At 47.2% G+C, this 23,844-nt stretch overlaps 2 protein-coding genes across 2 annotated transcripts in view; one reads left to right on the top strand and one right to left on the bottom strand.

The window, feature by feature from the left end:
* Positions 1-398: 398 nt before the first annotated feature.
* On the bottom strand, positions 399-3,637 carry Fam43a (family with sequence similarity 43 member A). Its single transcript, XM_050159900.1, has one exon. It carries the CDS (start codon positions 2,554-2,556, stop codon positions 1,276-1,278), a length of 1,281 nt encoding a protein of 426 aa, XP_050015857.1. The 5' UTR covers positions 2,557-3,637; the 3' UTR covers positions 399-1,275.
* Positions 3,638-16,220: 12,583 nt separating this feature from the next.
* The window catches only part of Lsg1 (large 60S subunit nuclear export GTPase 1), a 28,673-nt gene continuing 21,049 nt past the window's right edge, over positions 16,221-23,844 (top strand). Inside the window, exons 1-2 of the mRNA XM_050159880.1 lie at positions 16,221-16,365; positions 18,655-18,781. Coding sequence (XP_050015837.1) covers positions 16,267-16,365; positions 18,655-18,781 — 226 coding nt within the window. The 5' untranslated portion in view covers positions 16,221-16,266. The remainder of the gene's footprint in view (positions 16,366-18,654; positions 18,782-23,844) is intronic.

Genomic DNA, 23,844 nt, shown 5'->3' with positions numbered 1-23,844 from the left:
CAACACTTGAGAAGCAGAGGCAAGTAGATCTATGAGTTCGAAGTCAGCCTGGTCTTATGAGGAGTTCCAGGCCAGGTAGGGGGTTACAGAGTGAGGCCCTGTGTTCAAAAGCAACAAACAAGCAAAACCCCACACATACAATGAGAATATGAAATATTCAGAAGGCCCCAGACATAACATCTTGATTATCTGATTCAAAAAGAAAACTCTAGAAGACAGGTAGTGTGGTTTCACCTTCTCCCTCTCCAAGCCCCATCAGAACCATGCTAAGGATGGAGGCACACCCCCCTACCACCTTACCACCAATCATCTTCGGCAGCATTTCCAGAAGCTGTTCTAACGACTTTTCCTCTTTATTCTCACCCCACTGACATGCAAACAGAACCAAAACAATGATGCTCAAAAAAATAACAAAATGTTTTATACACATTTCCGTATGTACAACTGAACAACATTTTACAGCTATCTTTTGCACAGCAAAAGGTATATAAACATTCAGCTCTGAGATCACAGTTATGTACAAAAAAAGTCAAAAATACTTCACAAAGGTGCAAAAATATCTTACACAGCATCATGGAGTATGCTCTTTGGAACAGGAGGAAGGTGTGTATTTCTAGAAGAAAATTCCTTTTTTTTTAAAAAGGTATTAGATGTCTTTAACTGTAAACAAAACACAACTTTCATACCCTGCCCCTCACCCCAGTACAGTTATTTGAGAAATTTGGCAATCTTTAAAGAGTTTTGAGTCTGAGGTAAACAGCCCAAGCTCTCATATTCGAAAGAACTGGGGGCAGGTCATCTGGAGCCATGAAAGCCTCCAATATTATGAGAATAACTTTGTTAATGAGATATTGATGACAGAGAGAGGCCTCCCAGTCAGGGGGTCTGGAGAGGAAGTTACCCCTCCTTCCCAAGCCCCAGCTGCCTCACAAACAGGAAACTGACCACTGGGCACCTCTAGCCCGCCCTTGGCCTTTTCTAACTTGAGCCAGCTTTCCCTGTCCCACACCCTCGCCGCCCCCTCACCCCCCGAAGCAGGCCTGTCTGTCTCTCCTTTGTAATGCTTCTCTCTCCTTCCACATCTCCACACTCACAACCTGAACCACCTCAGAGCCAAAAGTGCAGGGGCAAGATGGGAGAGAAGCCCCTGGGAACTCCAAACCCAGGTCTGGCCCTCAGGTGCATAATTTCCCTTTCCTGGAGGTTAGGGGGAACAGAACTACAGCTGGGGAGCCACTGTGGGGTGCCGGGCACACGAAGAAGTTTTCTGGGATCTTAGCTGGAATAGGGCTCCTCTAGGCTCGCGCTGTCAGCAGGGCCGGATGGGCTGCCAGAGGTGGCAGACGTGGCGTCCAGGCCTCCGCCCTCGATGGAGCTCTCACTGCCCGTGCTCTCGCCCGACAGCAGGCGTGTCACCCTTAAATCAGATTCCAGGGTGCGCACATCATTGCCAAAGCTAAGGTCGCCCAGGTCACTAATAAGTTGCGACAGCTGGGCCTTCATGTCGGAGGCACAGCCTGGCAGAGGAGGTGATGTTCCAGAGCTGGGGCCCAGCGAGACCCCGCTGCCCCCCAACGCCTCCTCGTGGCCATTCTCTAGTGGATCCAGCAAGTCCCCACATTCCAAGTGCATAGCCACCTCCAGCGCCCTCTGCGCCTCAGCCTCTTCCTCTGCTGGATCCCCATCCCCCACACGGTCCTCTTCTTCCTCGTCCTCCTCCAGGCAGCCCTCGAGATGCTCCTCTTCTTCTTCCTCCTGCAGCTCCTCCTCCTGCTGTTCCCCAAGCAGGTCCTCGGTGATAGAGCCTAGCTTAGGAGCGCTACGACTGCGCTCCACGGGCGGCTTGTAACAGCAAGGTCCGTGCAAGAGCAGCTTACGCAGCGGCACTAGGGGGATGGTGTGTGCACCCACCAGCTCTTGCTGCTGGTGACGCGCATCGTCCCGCCGCTTGAGACGTTTAAACTCTGCCAGAGCGTTGGCTGACGTCTGGTAGAGCAGCAGGGCCATGGCCTGAGCCTTCTCCGGCTTGGACACCAGCACCGCGTGGCAGCGTAGCATTACCGCCTTGTGCTTCAGCTCATGCCGGTACACCCAGGCAAAGACTTTGGGCAGCCGCGAGTCTGCCACACAGTAGGTGACGCGATGCAGCAGGTAGAGGTGGCCCGGGCGCCGCAGCGCTCGTTCCTCGGCGTGCACCATGCGGATGCCTTGCGCGCTCACCGTCAGCTTCATCTTCGTGCCTTGACGGCCTGCCTCACTCTTGCTCCATATCTTGCCCACCGCTAGGTCCGTGCAACCGTCGCCGCGCGCCTGGATAGTAGTAGCATTACCCAGGTAGAGCACAGTGTAAGTGGGGTCTTCACTAGTGATGTGCAGCTTCTTGCGCTTGGAGCGGAACATGCTGCCCACCCGGCTGAGCGCGCCTTCCGGGCAGGCCCTCGCCAAGGAGCTGAGCGCAGAGTAGTGCAGGCTCACAGCGTAGCCCTTAGGCTTGGACGCCTGCCGCGGCGGCGCTTCGGCCAGCAGCTCGAACTTGTGCTTCTTCCACGGCAGCATCTCCGGAGGACGCCCGGGAGCGTCTGGGCGGCGGCGGCGGCCGAGCGCGGGGTGTGAGCCCCGCAGGGCCACCAGCCCCGGCTGCGTTTGGCCCGGGCAAGCCCGGAAAACAAAACTCGAGCTGGGAGCACAGCCGGGACAGGGAGATGGAAGCAGGAGAGGCCAGGTAGTGTTTGAGAACCCCGCAGCGGGTGGGGTAGAATCTTAGAAAGAAAAAAAAATACAACTTTAAGTGTGCAAGAGAGGTATACACACGAGAGAGAGAGAGAGAGAGAGAGAGAGAGAGAGAGAGAATATGAATATATTACAGAAGCCTAGATGAGAAGGACCAGGACAAAAGTCTCAGACAAGCAACAAAATAAGAGAGAGCGGAACGGAAAATGATTTTAGAAAAAAACATATGAGTGCGTGCAAATAAATAGAAGGGGGACCTCGGCCAAATCACCCAGGCTGGTGAGAGAATAAGCAGGAACTCTTCTTCAGCGAACGTGACACACACACAAGTCTTGGGCCAGGGCCAGGAGCCGCGGAAACTACAGCAGTGCGCCCAGGAGCCGGTGCACCCCACCCTCAGTGGGTGCCGGAGAGGGCGAGCCCCTCGGCTGGACTGATCCCGGAATGAGCAGCTTGCCTCAAGTACGGTCCGAGTGGTCCGGCTGGCCGCGGTGGGCTAGTCACAGCAGTCCCGCGGCTCACTGCATCCTCGCTTCGAGGGGACGCCGGGGACTCGCGCTCGGTCGGCTTGGCCAGGGTAGCGCGGGGCTCCGAGGGCAGGACGCGCGCAGCGTCTGCTCCAGGGACTGCCGCTACCTCATTGCTTCCCTCCGGGGGTGTCCGACTCCGCTTCGGGGTTCTCGGCGGTCTGCAGCGCGCCCTCTGTGGTCGTACGCGCGGTGGCCGGCTTGTCCGCCTCACATCATTGCCGTCCGGGAGGGAGATCTCGGGTTAATATAGGCCGGCGCGAACCATTCGCAGCGCGGACAGGGGAGGAGAATCCATAGGGCTGCGACGCCGGACGCATTTCTGGCCTCTTAAAGGGACCCGGTTACAAGCACTGGACTAGGCAAAGGAAGACTGGTCCAATTAGGCAATCCCGTCCCAAATTTACCAGCATCTCTTTTATCTACAGAAACCACAAAGACCTGGAGTTACCCGGTAGCAAAAGGAACTTTGACACTCCACCCTAGGCTAAATTGCAACTCCCTGAATAAATGTATGTCTAGATCGAAACTTCTGGAGGAGGTGGTGGAAGATGAGATTGTAGACACTATTTTCCTGTACGAAAAGATTGGGAATTTTTTTTCCTCGTGTGACAACTTCAAGAGAATTTGCAGGGTCTGTTCTCTTTTATTCTTTAAAAGTCGTCTATTAAAAAAAAAAAAAAAAAAAAAAAAAAAAAAAACAAGATCCAAGGCTTTAGTTGTTATTGTCCTGGTGCCATTTATCCACAGGTGAAGAGTGGGTGGTGGGGTAACTGGGGTGAACAATACTGAACACAATAGTGAACGGTCACTACGTTAAGGGCTTCCAGTTCCCACCAGCCCCTCGGAGTGTGAGGCACTTTTTTGAGATGTATGGAATTCCTAGGTAAGGCTGCGTTGCTGTTTGTTTATTAAATCACTAGTGCACTTTGGATGAGAAGTCTTAGGAAAATTCAAATGACATTTTTCATGCTTTTTTTCCCCATGTGCTAGCTGAACAATGTGGGGTTTGTTTGTTTATCCTTCTTTCTACTTTTTTCCCCTGTCCCTTGAGACAGGATCTTGCTATCTAGATCAGGTTTGCCTCAGACTCGGATCCTCTTGCCTGCAGCTCCAGAAATGTAGGCATGCGTCAGCATCCCTGGCTCTGGAACAGGTACCTTTTAGTCACCGGCCAGCTTGCCCCTCTACCAGCAAGTTATTTCTGGGCCCTTGAAACAACCGACTTGACACTAAGGGCCATTCAGACCAAGCAAAGTGAGTTCTGTTTGATGAATGAGACATCCGAGTGAACAGAAATAATTTTTGCTAGGCTAAATTCAGCCAGGAAAAAAAAAACCAAAGTCCTCTGAGAATCTGGGAGAAGAAAGAGTTCGCTGTGACTAAGAAAATCAAAAAGACTCATGGAGGAGTGATGTTTGAAAGATGACTTCACCAAACAGGAGGAGAATTGGAGGGCTTTCTGAGCGTAGAGGATGGCAAAATTACAGCCTGAACATGCAGGCATTTGTACAAGATACGATAGAGTCAATCATGATAGCAAGAAAAGAATGTTTCCCTATCAAAGAGCTTTCCTGATAATGGCTTAAAAACCCTCCTATTCTCTGGAGCAGTGGTTCTCAACCTTCCTAAGGCTGCAACCCTTTAATATAGTTTCTCATGCTGTGGTGACCCCCCCCCCCCTCCGACACACACACACACACACACACACATCCATAAAATCATTTTTGCTGCTACTTCATAGCTATAATTTTGCCACTGTTATAAACTGTAATGTAAATATCTGATATGCAGGAAGGCCTTAGGTGACCCTTGTGAAAGGGTCATTCAACACCCCCTCCCAACAAGGGGTCATGACCCACAGGTTGAGAACTGCTTCTCAGGAAGAAAGACTAGCCCTTTCATGGCTGACTGGGCCTGTGAAGCCTCTTAACTAGGCTCCTAATGCCTTACTTGCTGGCCGTCTGAATGGGTTTTGGGGGTGGGGTGGGGATTCCAGACAGCTCTGTGGAATGAACTAAAATGATAATAATCCATCAAGGGATCACTGATTTTTCTTTTCTGCTGAAATGGCTGGAATATCGGGCAGTGTCAATTATGGTAATTTACAATCCACACCATTCTAAAGGAAGCATCCCAACGTAGCCTGAGCTGAGTGGCCCTTTCCTCATCTATAATCCCAAAGTCTGAATGTTTCCACGCGGCTGGGATGTCTGAGGGCCAGAAGGACTTGTGGGAGGAAGAAGGGGACCAAGACCGGTCTCACAGCCCTGGAGGCACGGCCATGAGCTACACATGGTGACCCAGAAACCAGAGAGGAACAACAATAAGGAAGCATCCCCTGGCTACCACAACTCTTGGTGGCAGCCAGCGTGCCGGTGTCAGATGTACAGGCTATGTCATGCCTAACTACCTATTTAATGAGCTTCTTTCGACCTTGGAAGAACAGAAGGGTTCTAGGGGAATGAGAACATCCCATATGTGAATCATGTCCAAGGCTTGTGCTCTTAACCCAGGAGGGAAACCTGGCCTGGACCTGGGCCAGCCTCTGGGGACTGCCTACCTTGCCTTCTGAAGAACCTGGCCACCTTTGCTGAAAGCACGGATCACAAACAGGCTACACCTCCGTAGTGGAAGACAGGAAGAGGAGACAGGCAAGCGTACATCGGAGATCCAGGGCAGCTCTGCGAGAGAACCTCCCAGAGTCCATTGAAAAACTGGTTAGACACTACAACTGTACTTTTAATGACACTACTCCACCTACTGGTGGCAGACCAAAGTGCCACAGGGCGAGGTTGTTTCTCATAAAACTGGACAAGTCTGTGACTGAATCGATAGAGCACATCTGAAAGGAAGCGGTGCCAGCAGGGCTGCTGGGCTCTCATTTGGCACCTGAGAATTAGCCTTTTATCTCCTAGAGGGCTTTTGGACTGGCTCTCTGTCCACCTTGTGTTTTACATAACGTTCCCCCATCTCTACCCTCCTCCCCTGATGAAGGACCCACTAAGTGGACATTGACTTCAGGGGAGACAATGGTAAATCTGGAATATTCAAGTCCTTTGAAAATACTTGTTGTGTGTCTGCTGTGGTGATGATGTTGCTGGGGATAAAGCGATAAAGATGTCTGGGGGGTTTGCTTTCCTAGGAGTGATAGCCCATGGATAACCAGCACCAGGGAATAAAATACCAGCTAGTGATGTCGCAGGTGAACAGGTGGCGGGACTAGGAGTCAAAGTGGCTTCTTTCAAAGCAGGAACAGTGATAGCCTGAGGGAGTCAGGCACTCAAAGGGATGAGATGAACACTGGCCTGCACCAGCCAGGGAAGTCAGCGTGTGCGGCTGTTGGGCACCCAGAGGTAGTTGGCTCAAGTTGAAGTAAGCCACAAAAGCATGTGTTTGATGATTTAGTAAGAAAAAAAGTTGTGATGATTTTATGTGAATTTCATGCTGAATAACAATATGTAGGCTACAGTGAGTTCAACTGAGTGCCTTGCACTGAGATTAGCTCTGCCTGTTCCCCTTCCTTCCTTACTGTGGCTATGGGATTATACACAGGCAGTGTTGTCCTAAGCAAAAGGCATGGCTAAGGTTTTGTAATGAGCTAAACCGGCTCGAGGACTTCCAAGCTTCTTCGTCCCACTCCGTGATCCTAACCTCCTACTCTTCCAGCCCTTTGTCCCTGATTCCTGTCACATCGGTTTTCCACCTTCTTGGGGTCACCAACACCTACACTAGCATTAACGAGAGGACATTTGAGTCGTCAGAGGTGCTGCCCTTAGAAGAGGTCATCGGAGTTTGTGTGGGACCCCAGCTAATTTCCACCAGAGAGAATTGCTATGCAAGAGAAAGCCTGGCCCTCGGACCCTTTCGCAGCTTCGTGTCTCACCGCATGGTTGCTCGGCCGTGTGTAGGCTCTCTCACATGTGCCATCTGCCATGATATGATGCAGCCAAAGGACTTCTTGGCAGAGCTAGTGCCGTGTTGTTTAGGTTTGGGCTTCCGAAACTGTGGGCTCGATAAACCATTTTCTTTTAGAGTAGCTAGCTTTGTGCCCTTTGTTTTAGCAATGGGACACAGGTTCGTCTTCTTGGAAGATGTCCCTCCACATACAGTTGTGTTTCTAGTGCAACCAACCAGAGCTGAACTGATGCTTCCCCAAGAAAAGGGGACTCGTGTCCCAACCCAACTAACTACAACCAGCACATCTATGCGCGTGCCCACCTCTTTCCTAACGGCTCAACAGTCTCTCTTCTTTTGAGCCAGTCTCCTTCACCATGGCTCTGGGCTTGTCTCTCTTCCTAGACTTAACCCTCGGAGTGGCTTCCCAGCAACTTCAGGCACAGCACCCCAACACAACACAATGAGCGTTCTGATCTCGGGCCCCTACCTAGCTCCCGAGCCTCCTTCACCTTTCCTGGCTAAGGGATGACGGATTGCCTGGCCTTCCCCTTGGACACCTACGGCTGCTTCTTCTGTTTCTTACATTGTTTATATGGTACCATCTAATTGAAATAACTTGTGTCACTTCTCCTGGCTGGTCTCTAGTTTGTCTGTCCTCCTCTACAGCCCTCCCCTTCCCCTTCCTCCTCTATCTTTCTCCCTCCTCCTTTTCTTCTATGTTGGGAATTAACCTAAGGGCCATGCTATGCAGAAGCCCAACCACTGTGTTTCAGCTCCAGTCTGGTACCCATTTCCAAGAGCGAGTTCAGAAAATGAGCTGGTTTCCTGGTTTCTTCTCCAGGAAACATTTCATGTCTACCCGCCTCCTCAGCCTCACTCGTGTCCTTGGTTATAGCTCTTGTCTGGCTAACAGCAATGTCTTGGTGATTTCCCACTTTTCCCACTCGGCTGTGAGCTCCTTTAGGGGGTAACTGCATTTTAGCCACTGCAATCTCTTTGACTCCTAGCTCGGGTCTGCCGCCAGTATACGGTCAATGTATGGCATGTGAAATGGACACGAGCCACGTGAATATTGTCACAGTAACAGCTGACAACACGTGAAGTAGAGAGCCCTTCACCATAATCTGGTCACGTCTCTCTGGTTTTACGACGTAACTGAGGCCCAGAGAGTATATGTGCCTGGCCAGAGTTTGGGGTCCCGTATAATTTAAATCTTAATTTCAGCCCCTTACTTCTGCTACCTATACAGCCACGGCTTTGAAACAAATATGTGTATAGATTCCATGCACTACACTCGGTGAAAGGCTATGCGTTGGGGCTCTCTGGTTCATTTTATCAGGTAGGCCCAGGCAGCCCACGCGAGCCAAACAGTGTTCTCCATTCACTGGTCCCATAGTGTGCACCCTTAATCCTAGCACTCAGGAAGCAGAGGTTTCAGGATCTCTGTGAGTTCAAGGCTAGCCTGGTCTATAGCGAGAGTTCCTTCCAGGACAGCCAGAGGTACATAGTGCAACCCTGTCTCAGAAACAAAAGATTGCACTTAGGTTTATGAAAGTGGGATAGCCATGGAGTCCTCTGTTCTGTTTACTGATTTTGACCTTTTCAGTATTTTTAGCTTCAAAAACAATACCTTCCCAGTTCCATTTCTCAGGAAATATTAAAAATAACAATGAGGCTCACTGAAAATGGAGATGGTTGCTAAGCAAACCTGTGTTTTACTTGCCTTTTGTTTTTTTACATGTGGACTTGGCACACCTTTAGCTAGGTCATGTCAAGAACTAACGACATAATAGCAGTTCAATGTAAAGATTAATTCAGATGGCTTCTACATGCTTCATACTGGGAGATAGATGTGATCATATCCCTTTGGGGATTCATAGCTCCATATTCAGTGATCTGGAGAGGGATGGAAGAGGTGGCTAAAAGCCGAGGAGATGAATCACAAATGCCAATGCCCGATCTGAGGGGATAACACTAAGTACTCTGGGAACTCCCTGGTGAACTTCTGGTGAACACTGAAGAGATTAGGATCTCCATGAAGCCTCGTCTTGGAGGGCAGGACACTTCACATAAAGCACTGGAGGACGGGCAGATTGCTACAGAGGGAGAAGGAGTCCAAAGGGGACAAATGACTCATGTCAAAGGTAGTTTGCACAGAAGCATGAAATGACAGGCATGAAAGTGGAGATCTTGAGTGTATTGAGCATGTTTCCGTGTCTGACCCTTCCAGACATTTCCTCTTCCTAGGAGTGTTATGAGGTCTGCGCCAGTCCCTTGATTTCAGAGGGGAAGACCTGGTTCTGAAGGACTTGAGAACGGCTTGCTCTGGGCCCTTCATTGTATCAGATATGCTCTCTGAGGATCTGACCATGGCATTTCCCTGGGTCAGTGCCTCTGGTGACTCCTTGATGGGAGAGGCCTCCATCTGTAACAAGTTTTTCTCTGTCCCACCAGCCAGCTCCCAAATAACGACACAGAGACTTATTATTAATTATGAAAGCTTAGTCTTAGGTTTATTTTAATCTAGCTCTGTAGCTTAAATTAACCCATATCTATCAATCTACATTCTCTTATGTACCCCCCATCCTGCTTCTTCCGTGTGGCCTAGTGTCTCTCACACCTAGATTCGTCTCCTTCTCTCTCTCTCTCTCTCTCTCTCTCTCTCTCTCTCTCTCTCTCTCTCTCTCTCTCCCAGGAAGTCCCGCCTACATATTCTGCCTAGCTATTGGGCATTCAGCTCTTTATTAAACCAATCACAGAAATATATCTTCATACAGTGTACAAATATCCCTCAGCATTTATCTGTCACTTAAGGTCCTCAGGAGATAAACTCCGGCTCAACTTAAACATACACACACACACACACACACACACACACACACACACACAAAAAAAAAAAAAAAAAAAAAAAACACTGACTTTGGCCATCTTGGAAAGGTCCTAATTTCCAGTACCTTTGCAGGTGATCTTACTTGAAAGAGTGTCTTTGCAAATATACTTACAGGAAAGTGAACTTACAGTGATTAGAGGGGGCCCCTGCAGCAATGACTAACCTACAAATCCCCACTGCCTGTGAATGTGGTCTTTAGCATCTTTTTGAGGAATGCCACTGAATTCAAAACCTCCTGGTCTTAGAGTTTCTGTTGCTGTGATGAAACGCCATGAGACCCATGACTAAAGCAGATGTGGGAGGGAAGGGTCTATTTTGTTTACACTTCCACACTGCATTCATTACTGAAAGGAGATGGGGCAAGAACTCAGACAGGACAGGAACCTGGGGACAGGAACTGATACAGAGGCCATGGAGGGGTGCTGGCTGTTGACTTGTGCCTCAGTTCATATGGAACCCAGGACCACTTGCTCAGGATTGGCACCCCCACATTTGGCTGGACCTTCCTACATCAATCACTAATTAAGAAAATGTCCTACAGACTTGCTTACAGCCTGATCTCTTGGAGGAATTTTCTCAACTGAAGTGCCCTCCTTCTCAGATGATTCTAGATAAAGAAGGCAAGATGTGATCTTTTCAATTTACGTGGCCAAAGCACTGCCCTGTTGTTGCCAGCCCAGGGGCTTTATTGGAGGCTGCCTATATGTACTTGCTGTTTTAGACACGGGGATAAATCATGGGGCAGAATGAAGAGGAAGGGTACCTACCAGGGTTAGGAGGCCGCTGAGCCCCTTCCACGCCTGCCCTTGGCATCCTGGAGTGTGTGCAAGTTCAGACCCATTTAAATCTCAAACTGTAATTCTGTAATCTCAAACTGTAATTCTGGTCTCTGCCATGTATTCTGATTCTGTGGGTCTTGCATCCACTTAGAACAGACTCCTTTCCTTGCTGTATGAATAGAAATGGCCATGAATAGAAATAGCCCCTGCGTGCCCTCGATATGCTGGCCTACAGCATCGCCAATGATAGTATATTTAGGGTGATTTAAGAGAAGTCATTGAGACAAAAAGAAAATACTGGTCTGTGGAGGTGGTGGAATAGGATCTACCTGGTGGTTCAGTTCATGGCTCCATTGCTGATTTGAGCTATGTAGCCCCTGGATGATTGCTACTAAAATATACATTCACTGAGCTCGTGGGAACTCGCCAACTCTAGACTGACAGCTGTAGAGCCTGCAAGGGACCGAACTAGGTCCTCTGCATGGGGGAGACAGTTGTATAGCTCGGTCTATTTGAGGGACCCTGGCAGTGGGACCAGGATCTATCCCTGGTGCATGAACTAACTTTTTGGAGCCCATTCCCTCTGCTGGGACACCATGCTCTGCCTTGATGCAGCGGGGGAGGGGCTTGGTCCTGCCTCTGCACACTCGTTCAGTCAGGACCTTGTGCCGTGCTGACTCCCCAGAGCTAGTGGTCCACAGATGGATGGGGGGATAAGTGACTGCATGGGAACAACCTCGCACTCTCTATCCGTGAACTTTTGGTTTGGTTATCACTAAGCCTCTATCGAGAGCATTTAACTTCGATTAAACTTTTTGACAATTTCTACCACTCTTAGGTGCAGAACAACACTGATGCCCTTTCTTACCTGGCTGTTGTAAAGGGAAGAGATAGTTTTAAAGTCTCTTGTGAGAAGACCATAGATACTTCACATGTAAGAGTTGAGTTTTTAGGAACCGATAGGCGGGAGGGCTGGCAAGACAGCTCAGGAGGTAACGGCGTTTGCTGCACGTTTGCTGACCTGAATTCAATCCTCAGAACTTTTGTGAAGGGGGAAGGAAAAACCTACTCCACAAAGTGGTCCTCTACCCACTACAGGAGTGCCACACCACACACACGCATGTACACACCACCCACCCACACTAGCAATAAATGTTTTTAAGTTATTTTTTAGATCCATAGGCATACATACAATTCACAGAGGATCCTATAGCTGATATATACTATATATGCTATCTATATTATATATAGTGTATCCTATAGCCTAGGTGATATAATCAAAACAAGAGTCTCTTGATGCGTTTCCATGCTTGTTCCACTTAACACAAGCAAGCAATCAATGTTTAATTGCAACGACTCAGTCATCAATAAGAACCACCAATCAATGTCTGCAAAATTATCTTAACTCACTGGCATGTGAGAATCCACCCATTTCCAACCAAGATAAACTGAGAACAACAGGTAATAGGAGGGAGTTTCCCTCCTGATTCATTGACACTTTGTAAAGATGAGCAGACGTAAGTTTCAAAAACTCTCGGGCTTACGCAAACTGCTTTGCTGTTCCTGAACGAGAAGTGTAGAAAGTGAGCGGTGGAAGGATGGCACTCTAGGCCGGCCTTGGGAAAATGTCAGCCACTGACAGATTTTGGACAAACAGGTGATAAAACTAAAATAGAAGCCAATTGGCTTTCCAGCTCCCTCCCCTGACAGATGTGAGAGGCAGGAGCTCAGCAGTGTGGAGCCAGATTGCTGAAAGCTCTTCCCAGATTTCTTTCTGGGTGTGAGTACTGGGACTTGTAACTACATTTGTTCAGACGAGGTAAATCACCTATTATGCAACACCATGACCGAGGAGCACTCCCTGCGCTGCTATTTGGAAGGTAGATACAGGCATCCAACCCCAAATCAATGCAGCTTTCTCCAGGAATCAGCCTCTCAGAAAATCCTGGTTTCCATGGAAGAGCTTAGCTCTGGGAATTGGGACGATCCAGCAAGTCTTCAGATGGAAGTCTAGTAGTGGAGCATTTCCGGTGGCATGACAAAGCAATGGTGGGCGTTTGGCTGGGCTGTGTTGTTCCCTACAGCGTGTGGGTGGAATAGCTCCTGCAGTCAGAGGGCAGGGACCTGGGCTGATTCATCCCGCAACCCCCTCCTTCTGGCAGCAGCCAGCACCTTGTTCAATCCTTCATCACCTTGATCTCCTCTCCTTTCATACTTGCACTTTGTTCCTTTGAATCTGGGTCTTGCCTCATCAACACCCTCAATTATTTACCTCTTTGCCCTTGTTCCTGAGCAATTATCTAGCTGGGTTTTCATTTATATTGATGATTTGGTCTGTATGGGCGCGGGGGGGGGGGGGGGGGGGGGGGGGTAATTCAGCTGTGCCAAACTGGTATCTCCACAAACTACTGAATAACAATCTTGCGGATTTATTTCGTTTGTTACATTTGAAGGACAAAAATTATAGCCACCATTCTGACTGTTTTGTTTTAATACAGGGTCTCATGATTAATAGTCCTGGCTGGCCTGGTATTCTCCATGTGGACTAGGCTGTTCTCGAACTCATTGAGATTGCTCTCTCTCTCTCTCTCTCTCTCTCTCTCTCTCTCTCTCTCTCTCTCTCTCTGCCTACCAAGTGCTGGGATTAAAGGCATGCACCACATTAAGGGCATGATGACCATTCTTCTTCCTATTAACCAGACAGGAAAACTGAGACTTGCATTTCTGAGCATTGTGTTGTAGGGTGTGGGGTTCTTAGAAAAGGCTGCGCTTTGTGGTTCATCAGCTTAGAATAGTTGCTGCTAATTAATCTTACAATGTGGATGCTCTTTGACATTCCCCAACAAAGCTTGATTCAATTTTCACTTTGGCTTATTCTCTCAAGATATTTTAGAGCACTTAAAAGAGTGGCATTGGGACTGGAGAGATAGTTCAGCTGTTAAAAAGCTAGGCTCAGCCGGGTGGTGGTGGCGCACACCTTTAATCCCAGCACTCGGGAGGCAGAGGCAGGCGGATCTCTGTGAGTTCGAGACCAGCCTGGTCTACAAGAGCTAGTTCCAGGACAGGCTCCAAAACCACAGAGAAACCCTGTCTCGGAAAAAAAAAAAAAAAAAAAAAAAGCTAGGCTCACAACTCAAGAACAATGGCAATGGGTTTTTGATCCTACTGCACGTACTGGCTTTGTGGGAGCCTAGGCAGTTTGGATGCTCACCTTACTAGACCTGGATGGAGGTGGGTGGTCCTTGGACTTCCCACAGGGCAGGGAACCCTGATTGCTCTTCGGGCTGATGAGGGAGGAGGACTTGATTGGGGAAGGGGGAGGGAAATGGGAGGAGGGAGAGGGAAATAGGAGACGGTGGCGGGAAGGAGGCAGAAATCTTTAATAAATAAATAATAAAAAGTTAAAAAAAAAAAAAAAGCTAGACTCACAACCAAAAATCTAAGAGTGAAACCCAAAGCAGTTGGGCACAGTGGTAAGTGCCTATAATTCCAATCACCTAAGAGGCAGAAGCAGGAAGATCTGAGTTTGAGGCTGACCTAGATTATGAAGCGTGAATCTGTCTTAAACAAACAAACAAAAAAAAAAACCAAGGGTGTTCGCTTTTTTGAAAGCTCTGGGAAAGGAAACTAAGGTGAAGCATTGAGTTATTGGCTGAACTCTAGGAATGAGATGACCATTTTCTCTACACTATTATTCTTGCCTTCGTTAACGTATATAATCCTTTTCATTTCCCCGAGTTAGGGTGATCTTTAACAATGCCAGGGGCTCTCGCTAATTCTACCCAGGTGTCTTCTCCCTACCTTCTTGATGGAGATTGTGTTCAGAGATTTTACAGTCATGCTTCTAAAATTGGGATGGAGAAATCACGTTCTTCTCAGAGGAAAGCATTCCTTCTCTGGTGTGTTAGTGCTGCCTTTCCCAGTGCCTTCCAAACCACTACTGGGTTTGTCAGCTCCCCGAAGTTCACTCCAGTTAAGGAATGTCCAGTGGAGATACAGCACACAAAAAGGAGGTGACAAAGAGTCAGAAGTGGGCGAGTGGTGTGGCCCCAGTTCTGCCTGCTGCTAACTTGCTGTGAATGACCTCTTGTTAGTTCATCGGCACCAGAAAGGAATGAACCGCTCTTGCTACTTAAAGTGTGGTCTGTGAGCCTTTCACATCCGTGTTATCTGGAAACTAGTTAGAATCAGCTTATCAATCAATCAACCTGCTAAGGAGATTTCTGTGTTCATTAAAGTTGGAAAAGTACTAGGCTTCTTGATTCTTATGAATTTTCTTAATTATTTTAATTGACAAATACAGTCATATTTTAATGTTAGACATAGCTCAGTCAAGCAAGTTAACACAATGAGTTATCTTGATCCTATGACTTCTACAACACATGTTAACCCCAAGTCCCCTCAATAATGTATGGAAAAGTAACAAGACTTGGTTTGATGTGTGACACTGCATACCTTTGATCTATAGCCAGTGCAAACACCGTCAGAGCAGCACATTGTAGTAATCTCCCTAGCAATGAGGGAGTCCTGCCTGCACGGAGCGATAAACTGATGGGCGGGGAGGGGGACGGGAGAGTTAGTTGGAGACAGGGTTTCTTCTCAGCCTCCCAAGTGCTGGGATTAAAGGTGTGTGTCACCATGCCTGGCTTCAACCGACTTTTTATATTCCCATTATAAGGAAAGCTGACGACTGGTGGAGGCCACTAAATATCTATTAGTAGAGCCGGCTCACTATTAATTTTAATGATAGGAAAATATTGATACAACTCTCACTGAAACCGGTAAATATATTTGCTCTTCAAAAAGCAGAAGGATGCTTTTGGACGCATCCTTCAAAAGAAGGCTTTCGTTCTCGTCTTTCAAGTTCTGAAAATGCTTTTCAACTGCTCATTTCAAAATCTCACCGAGGCGGGAACTTTTCTCCCTGCTTCATAGCTATAGAATGCTAGGAAAACAAAAACTAATTTAATTGCTGGGCGAAAAAGCAGCAACAGGAGCCTCCTGCCACCTAGAGTCACAGAGGCACCCTACACCCGAGTCCCTTCCTCCTCCAGACGAAAGCCGCAGAAAGGAAGGTGGAGTTAGTCCTGTGAACCGGAGCGGGCATAGTTTCCAGTTGTCCCAGTTTCCCACCGAACTTTAAACACTGACGTACAAGTCTGGAATGTACCATTCTCTTAAGTAGGTCGACCCATCCAAAATTAAATAAGAAAGTCCCCAGAGCAATTTTAACATTTCTCCTCTATAATATTTTCAAACTCGATATCTACCAAAATCATTCTGAAACAAGTCTAAAAGTCTTTCCACTCCCCCAGCTCAACTTTGGACCAGAGCTACTTGGACTCGCTCATACGTCACTTCCTGATTAGAGCCGCGGAGGGGGGGGGACCGGAAGCCACACGCGCCGTGTGGAGGGTGTTCGTACCACTGTAGAGTTGTTATGGGCCGGAGGAGAGCGCAGGGTAGCGGGTCTCTGGGCCGGGTACTTATCCGGCATCAGACTCAGCGAAACCGCAGCCACCGTCATACTGACTCCTGGGTAAGAAAATCCTTACTATCCGTATCCTTTCCGTCTCGTTCTGGAAGCCTCACGCTACAAAAGTTAGAGCAGAGTCACGCCGAACAGAATGTCGAAGCGGGTCCCAGCAAGGCGCAGGGCACAGAGGGACTAGCATGTGATGAGATGGGAATAAAAACGTATACAGGCTTTTATGTCGGAATGCTTGCCTGTGTTTGATCTTTGCTCTAGAAGCCGTGGGAGCTCTTGGAAAACTCTAAGGAGAAAATAATTTCTTATCTCCGTACGCAGCCCAAGGTTGGCCCGGGACTCCCTTCCTCCTGCCTCTGCCTGCAGAGTACTGGGATTACAAGCCGTGGCCACCACGCCTGGATGGATCTTTAAACGTTCCGATTTTAATCATCCAGAGAATCGATTCTCTAGAAGTGTTTGGTTCCATCAGAAAAACAAATAAGTTCTATCCCAACTTTCTCTAATGTTTCCTCCTTGGGGTTGAGCTCACGGAGTTAACATTGTCCCTGGGAGTTTGGGGAAGAACGTAGTAGGAGCCTTAAAATGAAGTGAAAGCCGGGCGGTGGTGGCGCACGTCTTTAATCCCAGCACTCGGGAGGCAGAGGTAGGTGGATCTCTGAGTTTGAGGCCAGCCTGGTCTACAAGAGCTAGTTCCAGGATAGGCTACAAAGAAACACTGTCTCGAAAAACCAAACACACACAGAGACACAGTAGATGAAGTATAGAGATTACTTTAATCGCAGCATACAGGAGGCAGAGATAGGCAGATCTCTATGAGTTTTAAGGCCAGTCTGGTCTACATAATGAGTTGAAGGCCCACCATTGCTACTTCTTTTAAAAAAAATAAGTGAAGTGGTTGATTTTGTTTATTGTTCTAGTTGTCACTTTTATTCTCCAGAATATTCGAAAAAAATTTGGAGTTTTTATTAAGATCTTGTGCTGAATTTGTCCCGGGTGCTAATTTGACTGCATAGTCTTTCACACTAACCCACCTTTCAAACATTCAGTCTTTTTTTTTTCGAGACAGGGTTTCTCTGTAGCTTTGGTGCCGATCCCGGAACTAGCTCTTGTAGACCAGGCTGGCCTCGAACTCATAGAGATCCACCTACCTCTGCCTCCCGAGTGCTGGGATTAAAGGCGTGCGCCACCACTGCCCGGCTTTCACTTCATTTTAAGGCTCAGTCTTTTTTTTTCTTTTTTTTTTTAAAGATTTTATTTATTTATTATGTACACAACGTTCTGCCTCTATGTATCCCTGCACGCCAGAAATAGGGCACCAGATCTTAGTACAGATGGTTGTGAGCCACCATGTGGTTGCTGGGGATTGAACTCAGGTCCTCTGGAAGAGCAGCCAGTGCTCTTAACCACTGAGCCATCTCTCCAGCCCCCAAACATTCAGTCTTAGCCCCACACAGGCTTCTCATTATTCAAGTGTGGACATTGATTAGTGGTCATTTAACTGACCTCGTGGTGACTTTTTTATTGTACTACCCTTTGAGGAGTTGTGGGGTGGTTGAATCTAAATGTTAAAAAAAAAAGATTCTAATTTGTATCCTGATTTTTATTAATTCTAAGCTTTTGATTTTAATTTCTTTTTTTTTTTTTAAACTGTTTGCACCTGTGTTTAAGCATTTACCAGGATGGTATTGTATCTGGGTTGTATGAGAAAATAAACTTCATCCTGTGCACCTAGATCTTTTTAATGGTCATCCCAGCCAATCCAGTCTTCCAGCCCTTGGGGGTTTTGGGGTCAGGAGACTAAGGGGAAGTGGGGAGTAGATCTCTACACAATTCAGGATGGCACTTAGGCCTGTGGCCTCTGTATCTCCCACTCGTGTGACAACAGCATGCACCACAATGCTCGGTTTAAAATATCCCTTCTCATAAGTCCCTTTGGAAACTTTTTTGTGACTGGCTGGCAGAGTCAAGATAGTCAGGATTTTAGTTCAACCTCTCTATTGTAGGCAAATATTTTACCTACTTAAACTTCAGCTTTCTAAATAGTAAAATTCACTTCCAAAGAGTCAGAGATGAAATTGAATGATGTCAGGGAAGTGCCCTTGCTGAGGTAAGGAAGTGTTCTTTTAAATATTTGATCTGGGGTTTTGCATTGCTGGATAGCAATGGGCAAGTGTTCTACTGAGGAGTGGCCCAGCCTACCTAGTGTTCATTATTTGTAGTGAACATTCTAGAAGAGGCAAAGCACCCCAGGACACAGACCAGTACCGAGAAGTTTAGAGCTGTTCGATGCCAAGAGAGAGGAGAGCCGCTTCAGTCTGTGCCGTGTTTCATTTGTAGCTGCACACGAGTGAACTCAACGATGGCTATGACTGGGGCCGGCTCAATCTCCAGTCGGTGACGGAACAGAGCTCCCTCGACGACTTCCTCGCCACTGCAGAGCTCGCAGGGACTGAGTTTGTGGCTGGTAAGTGGTTGATCACCTGGTGCCTGCGACACTGGCCACTGCCGTCTTCCCACTTCATATGAACAGGCTTTCCTGGTCACTGCCGTCTTCTCCCTTCATATGAACAGGCTTTCCTGGTCACTTCCGTCTGCTCCGTCATAAGAACAGGCTTTTCTTAATCCAAAAGCAGGGTGGGAAAGTTCCGTGTGTGAAAGGCAGAGTTCGCACTGGTTTTTAAATTCAGCTCTAAAGAACACTTCAGATGTCAGGTGTGGTGGCGCACGCCTTTAACCCCAGAACTCTGGAGGCAGAGGCAGGTAGATCTCTATGAATTCCAGGCCAACCAAGGTTATGTCATAAGACTGTCTCAAAAACAGAACAGAAGCCCTTCAGATTGTACATCATCATATCAAGTGCAAAACATATCCTTGCTGCTGTCAGGCACCTTGTACATACTCCCTGGTGTGTGTGTGTGTGTGTGTGTGTGTGTGTGTGTGTGTGTTCGTGTTCTAAGCACTTAGAAGAGTAACTGATAAATAGTATTGTAAGTTATTTCTCTTACTGTTATGAATGGCAGGCTGCTTAGCAAGTCATTCATTTGTTCAAAATGCCTTTATTTAGCACCAGCTACTCTCAAACATTGACCTGGCTACTCAGAATAGTGTTAAACGATAAATTTATTTCTTTAAAATGTTCTTTTATATGTTTTGAAAGAAGTCTATAGAAAACAATGGGCCGTAAAAGATGGAGCTCATGATAGCTTCTATCTGACAGAAGATTGATAAGTAGGTAATAGGACAGGAGATAGCCATTCACAGTAGTACACACTTGTAATCCCAGCACTTGGGCGAGCTAATGCAGGATTTCCCTAAGGTTGAGGCCAGCATGGGCTATAAATAGTAAACTCCCAGCTTGGGCTACATAGCAAAACCTTATCTTCAAACAAAAATCAAAGCAGGTAGTGAGAGCATCCAGACAAGTTGTGAAAGAGCAGTCAGTCTGCTTTGTTCAGAAATTGTTAGGGGTTTGGTGTTGCTGGTCAGGGATAAGCGGTAATGAGCACAGACACCAGGGGGTGGGCAAGGGCCAGATTCCAGGGAGGATAGAAGTTTCACCACGTGCCTTTCACCCCAGAATGCAGAAAAATGTCACTGAGTTTGAGGCTAGCCTGGTCTACATACTGAGTTCCAGATTATCCGGGGCTGTGTTGTGAGACCCTGTCTTTAAAGGGGAGGGGTGGGCAGAGTTTGTTTTGATTTGGGGATTTTTGTATTTGGGGGGGCAGTAGTCATGTTCCCTACCTCCTAACTTCATACAGTTATGGTGCACAATGTGACCTAATCTTCACACACAGTGTGTAGGTGGTGGCTTTCAGGCTGACCGACAGACCCGTCACTGCACGTGGTTCTTTTGTGTGTGGTAAGGTAGTCTACTGTAGGTTTCAAGTGGACAATACACTGTTCCTAGGTGAGGTCGCCATGCTGGCCATGAGCTGTCTGGAGCTGCTCCTGCCTAATTCATTCGCACTCTGATGATCTTCCTCCTTTACTTTCCCATAACACCATCCACTCCTGCTTCTACATCTCCACCTTTTCAGTTGTACATCTTGTGAGGTCACCGTTGCTCTTTGCCTAGCTTGTTTCCATTGGTGTAATGCTCATCCACAATATTACACATGGTGAGATCCTCTGTCTGTTAGGGCTGAGAAGTCCTCTTCTGTACATGTGTACAGTTTGTTCCTCAGTACAATCAATTGTCCCTCAAAACCTGTAGAAACAGTTACAGCATACTTACCCCATCCCAACCCCATTACACAGGTTCTTAATTCCCTTATATAAAATGTCATAGCATTTTATAGAACTTCTACATCGCCTCCTGTGTGGAGTGTGCGTGTGTGTGTGTGTGTGTGTGTGTGTGTGTGTGTGTGTGTAGGAGAGAGGTGTCTGGATGTTTTACTGCATGTCTATCTGCACCAGATCTGTGCGTGGCCATCTCAGCCCTAACTTATTTCTTTTACTTTTTTTTTTTTAAATAAAGATACGATTCTCACTATAGTACAAGCCAACCTTGAGCTTGCTGTGTAACCCAGTCTTATCCCAAGCTTGTGATCCTCCTGTCTCACCATCTTAAGTGCTGGGATTATAAGCATGTGCCACCACCTTGGCCCTATATTTAATTTTTTGAGGAACCTTTTTTCTGTTTTCCATAATTGTTGTACAAGACTTCAGTGTTCTAAAAGTTGACTGGTGGTTTTAAGGACGAAAGATGAATTCGGAGACATGTCTTAGTCAAATAAAGAAGCCAGTCAACTGGAGGAAGGAATGCGGACGGGAATGTTGGGTGCAAGAATGAGCCAGGCCTGCTGGACAAAGCTGGCAAAGATCAAGGAGCTGAGAGTAAACTACTGGGCTTTCCCTGTCACAGTTCCCTCACCCTCGGCCGTCAATGACATCACAAAGACTGTTAATAGATGTTGGTGAGGCTGTGTAGAAAGCGGAACTCTCCATCGTTTGCAGATAGTGCAGCTCCTTAAAGCTGTGTTGGCAGTTTCTCAAAAGGTGAAATGAAATTGCCGTGTGATCCAGCAGTTTCCCTATTGGGTATATACCCAAGATAACCAAAATCATGTCTGCATGAATACTTAGACATGGATATTCTTAGTTGTGTCATTTGCCATTAAAAAGCAAAATGAAAGCACCCTGATCTCCATTAGCTAATGATTGGATAAACAAGGTGTGACACATATATACAGTGGAGTATTATTTGACCAGTGGAAAGGGGGAAGTTCTGATGTGGGCTGTACCACTCAGGACCTTTTAAAACATTCTGAACTGGGGATATGATTCAGTGGTAGAGAACTTGCCAAGCATGTGCAAAGTCCTGAGTTCAGTGATCAGCACCAGGAAAGACTAAAAACATAGGATCCTACTGATATGAAAAGTCCAGAATAGGCATATTTACAAAGACAGAATAGAGAATGGGAAGTACGTGCTAATGGACAAACATTTCTCTTTGAGATTTTGTTTGAATGTGGATTACCTCCTTAAGGCTGAATTTTTAAAAGGCTCTTAGTACCTTTTGCCAGACCATTTTATTGTGGTTTTAGGTGGGTGGGCGAGAAAGAATGAGAATGAAAGAATCATGGATTATGTTATATGGGTTGAAAAACAGCACATACTTTTAATCCCAGTAAGGAAAGTGGATATCTGAGTTAGACCAGATTGTCTTCATAGTGAGTCCAGGACAGCTAGTGCTACACAGTGAGACCCTGTCCCTCTGAAAAGAAGATTGTTGGGTTTGCAGAATGAGTTAGGAGCTGGAAGTGTATGTCGTGAACCAGCATGCCGCTTCTCCACGAGTGCTCTGAGTGGTTCTTCTCTGTGAACTAGCATGCTGCTTCTCCCCCAAATGCTCTGCGGCGTTCTTCTGTTACTAGGCAGCAATTACTCAAAGACCTTGTTCATAAACACACTCTTTGCTCTTCCTCTGGAGCCTCTGATTCAGCAAGTGAGGTCTAGACCAAAGAATTTCCATTTGTAACAAAGGCATAGAAAGTGTTGCAACTGACTGGGAAAGTGTGGGAGCTGAAATGCTCTATCAGCAGGGAGACCACTGCTCTGGTGTGGACAGGCTGAACTGTTGAGCAGCAGTTGAACAGATTAACTCCAGGCGTTAACATGAAGGATCTCCAAGGCCTATTGTCAGATGAAAAGACGAAGTTGTAGGGCAGTGTGTTTAGTGTGGGCCCATTCGCAATACCTGAGCAGGCTGCAGATGTGGATAAAGTGGATGAAGCACTCCTGTCACTCTCACACTGTGTGTTAGGTCCCCAGGACCCACATGTAGAAGGAGAAACCCTCCTCCATCAAGCTGTCTTCTGACCTCTACACGTACCATACTCCCCACCCCCATAAATAAAAGTGTAAGGTGTATGTGAATTTTAGAAAAAGTGACTCAGAAGACTACATGTTTAATTCAAGGGATTGAATTCCAGGACTTGGAGTGGCAGAGAGAAGGTTGGAGGTGGGTCGGAGGGAAGGTTTAAAGGAAGAGCTTCCTTTGCAATTGTGTGGTTAAAAGTAAAACAGGTGACTAAAGGGGTGGGATGGGTTTTTAAACTGGAGGAAGGTGAGACTAAAATGAGGTTGGAAACATCTGGAGAGGTCAGTTCCTGCCAGGGAAGGAGCACAGTTTCCTCTGGGGTGGGACAAAGGGATTGAAGGTGGGACATCTAGGGACCTGTGGCGCCATGGTACGCATCTCTCAGCTTCCATTGTCTCTTCGTGAGGCTGATAACAGGCTGTCCTCAGGAAAGGGAAGGGCAGAACAGTTGCCACTTAGGGACTGGGGCAGGTTAGCCAAGAGCTAGAACGAATTCCTCCTTCCATAAGAAGGCTGGGGTCTCAGCCTACCATTGCCATGCCAGGTCACCATTTTATGGTCCCATTTCCTGTAGAGTACACATAGAAACAAAAACAGGTGGGTAGAGTTTAGGGTACAGTGGAGTAAGGAATCCAGCAGTAGTTAAGGATGGATGTACAGTACTTCCAGTTAATCACTGAAAAAATTACCTTTCAATGATGCACAGTAGGCTGGGAGAAAGGCAGGAATCAGGGGCTAATGGGGTGCAGTGGGCAGTCACCATTAGACAGAGACGCTAACACCATAGAAGCAGCAGGTATGAGGAGTGGCTGATACTGAGAGTCTAGTGGGTTAGCGGTAGTGTAGGCTACAGGACTGCAGGATCTTATGTGTTGTGATGGTTTGAGAGGGGTAGCAGGCTGCAGTCCTTGCTCAAGTGAAGAGCATTGTTGTTGAAGATGTTAGCTTTGAAATAGAGACTTCGCTTGCCACTTGAGGAGGAAGCGTGGCTGCCTTCTCAGGTTCTCTTCTCATGCAGTCCAGGTGTTGGCTGAGCACTGAGCAGCCTACATGTTAGAGCCCTAGAGCATACATCTCTCTATTACTAGTTCACACAGGATCGCCTGCTTTGTTGTTTTTTGAGTTTTTTTAATGTGATATAGTCATTAATGGTGACCATTAATACGTATCTTGTATAAATTACAGCCGTAGTAGTTTGCTTG

Source organism: Alexandromys fortis, unplaced genomic scaffold (assembly GCF_014885135.2).
Source record: "Alexandromys fortis isolate MF-2015 unplaced genomic scaffold, M_Fortis_MF-2015_v1.1 scaffold_119, whole genome shotgun sequence".
Classification (NCBI taxonomy): Eukaryota; Metazoa; Chordata; class Mammalia; order Rodentia; family Cricetidae; genus Alexandromys; species Alexandromys fortis.
This window is presented reverse-complemented; position numbering and strand designations above follow the sequence as displayed.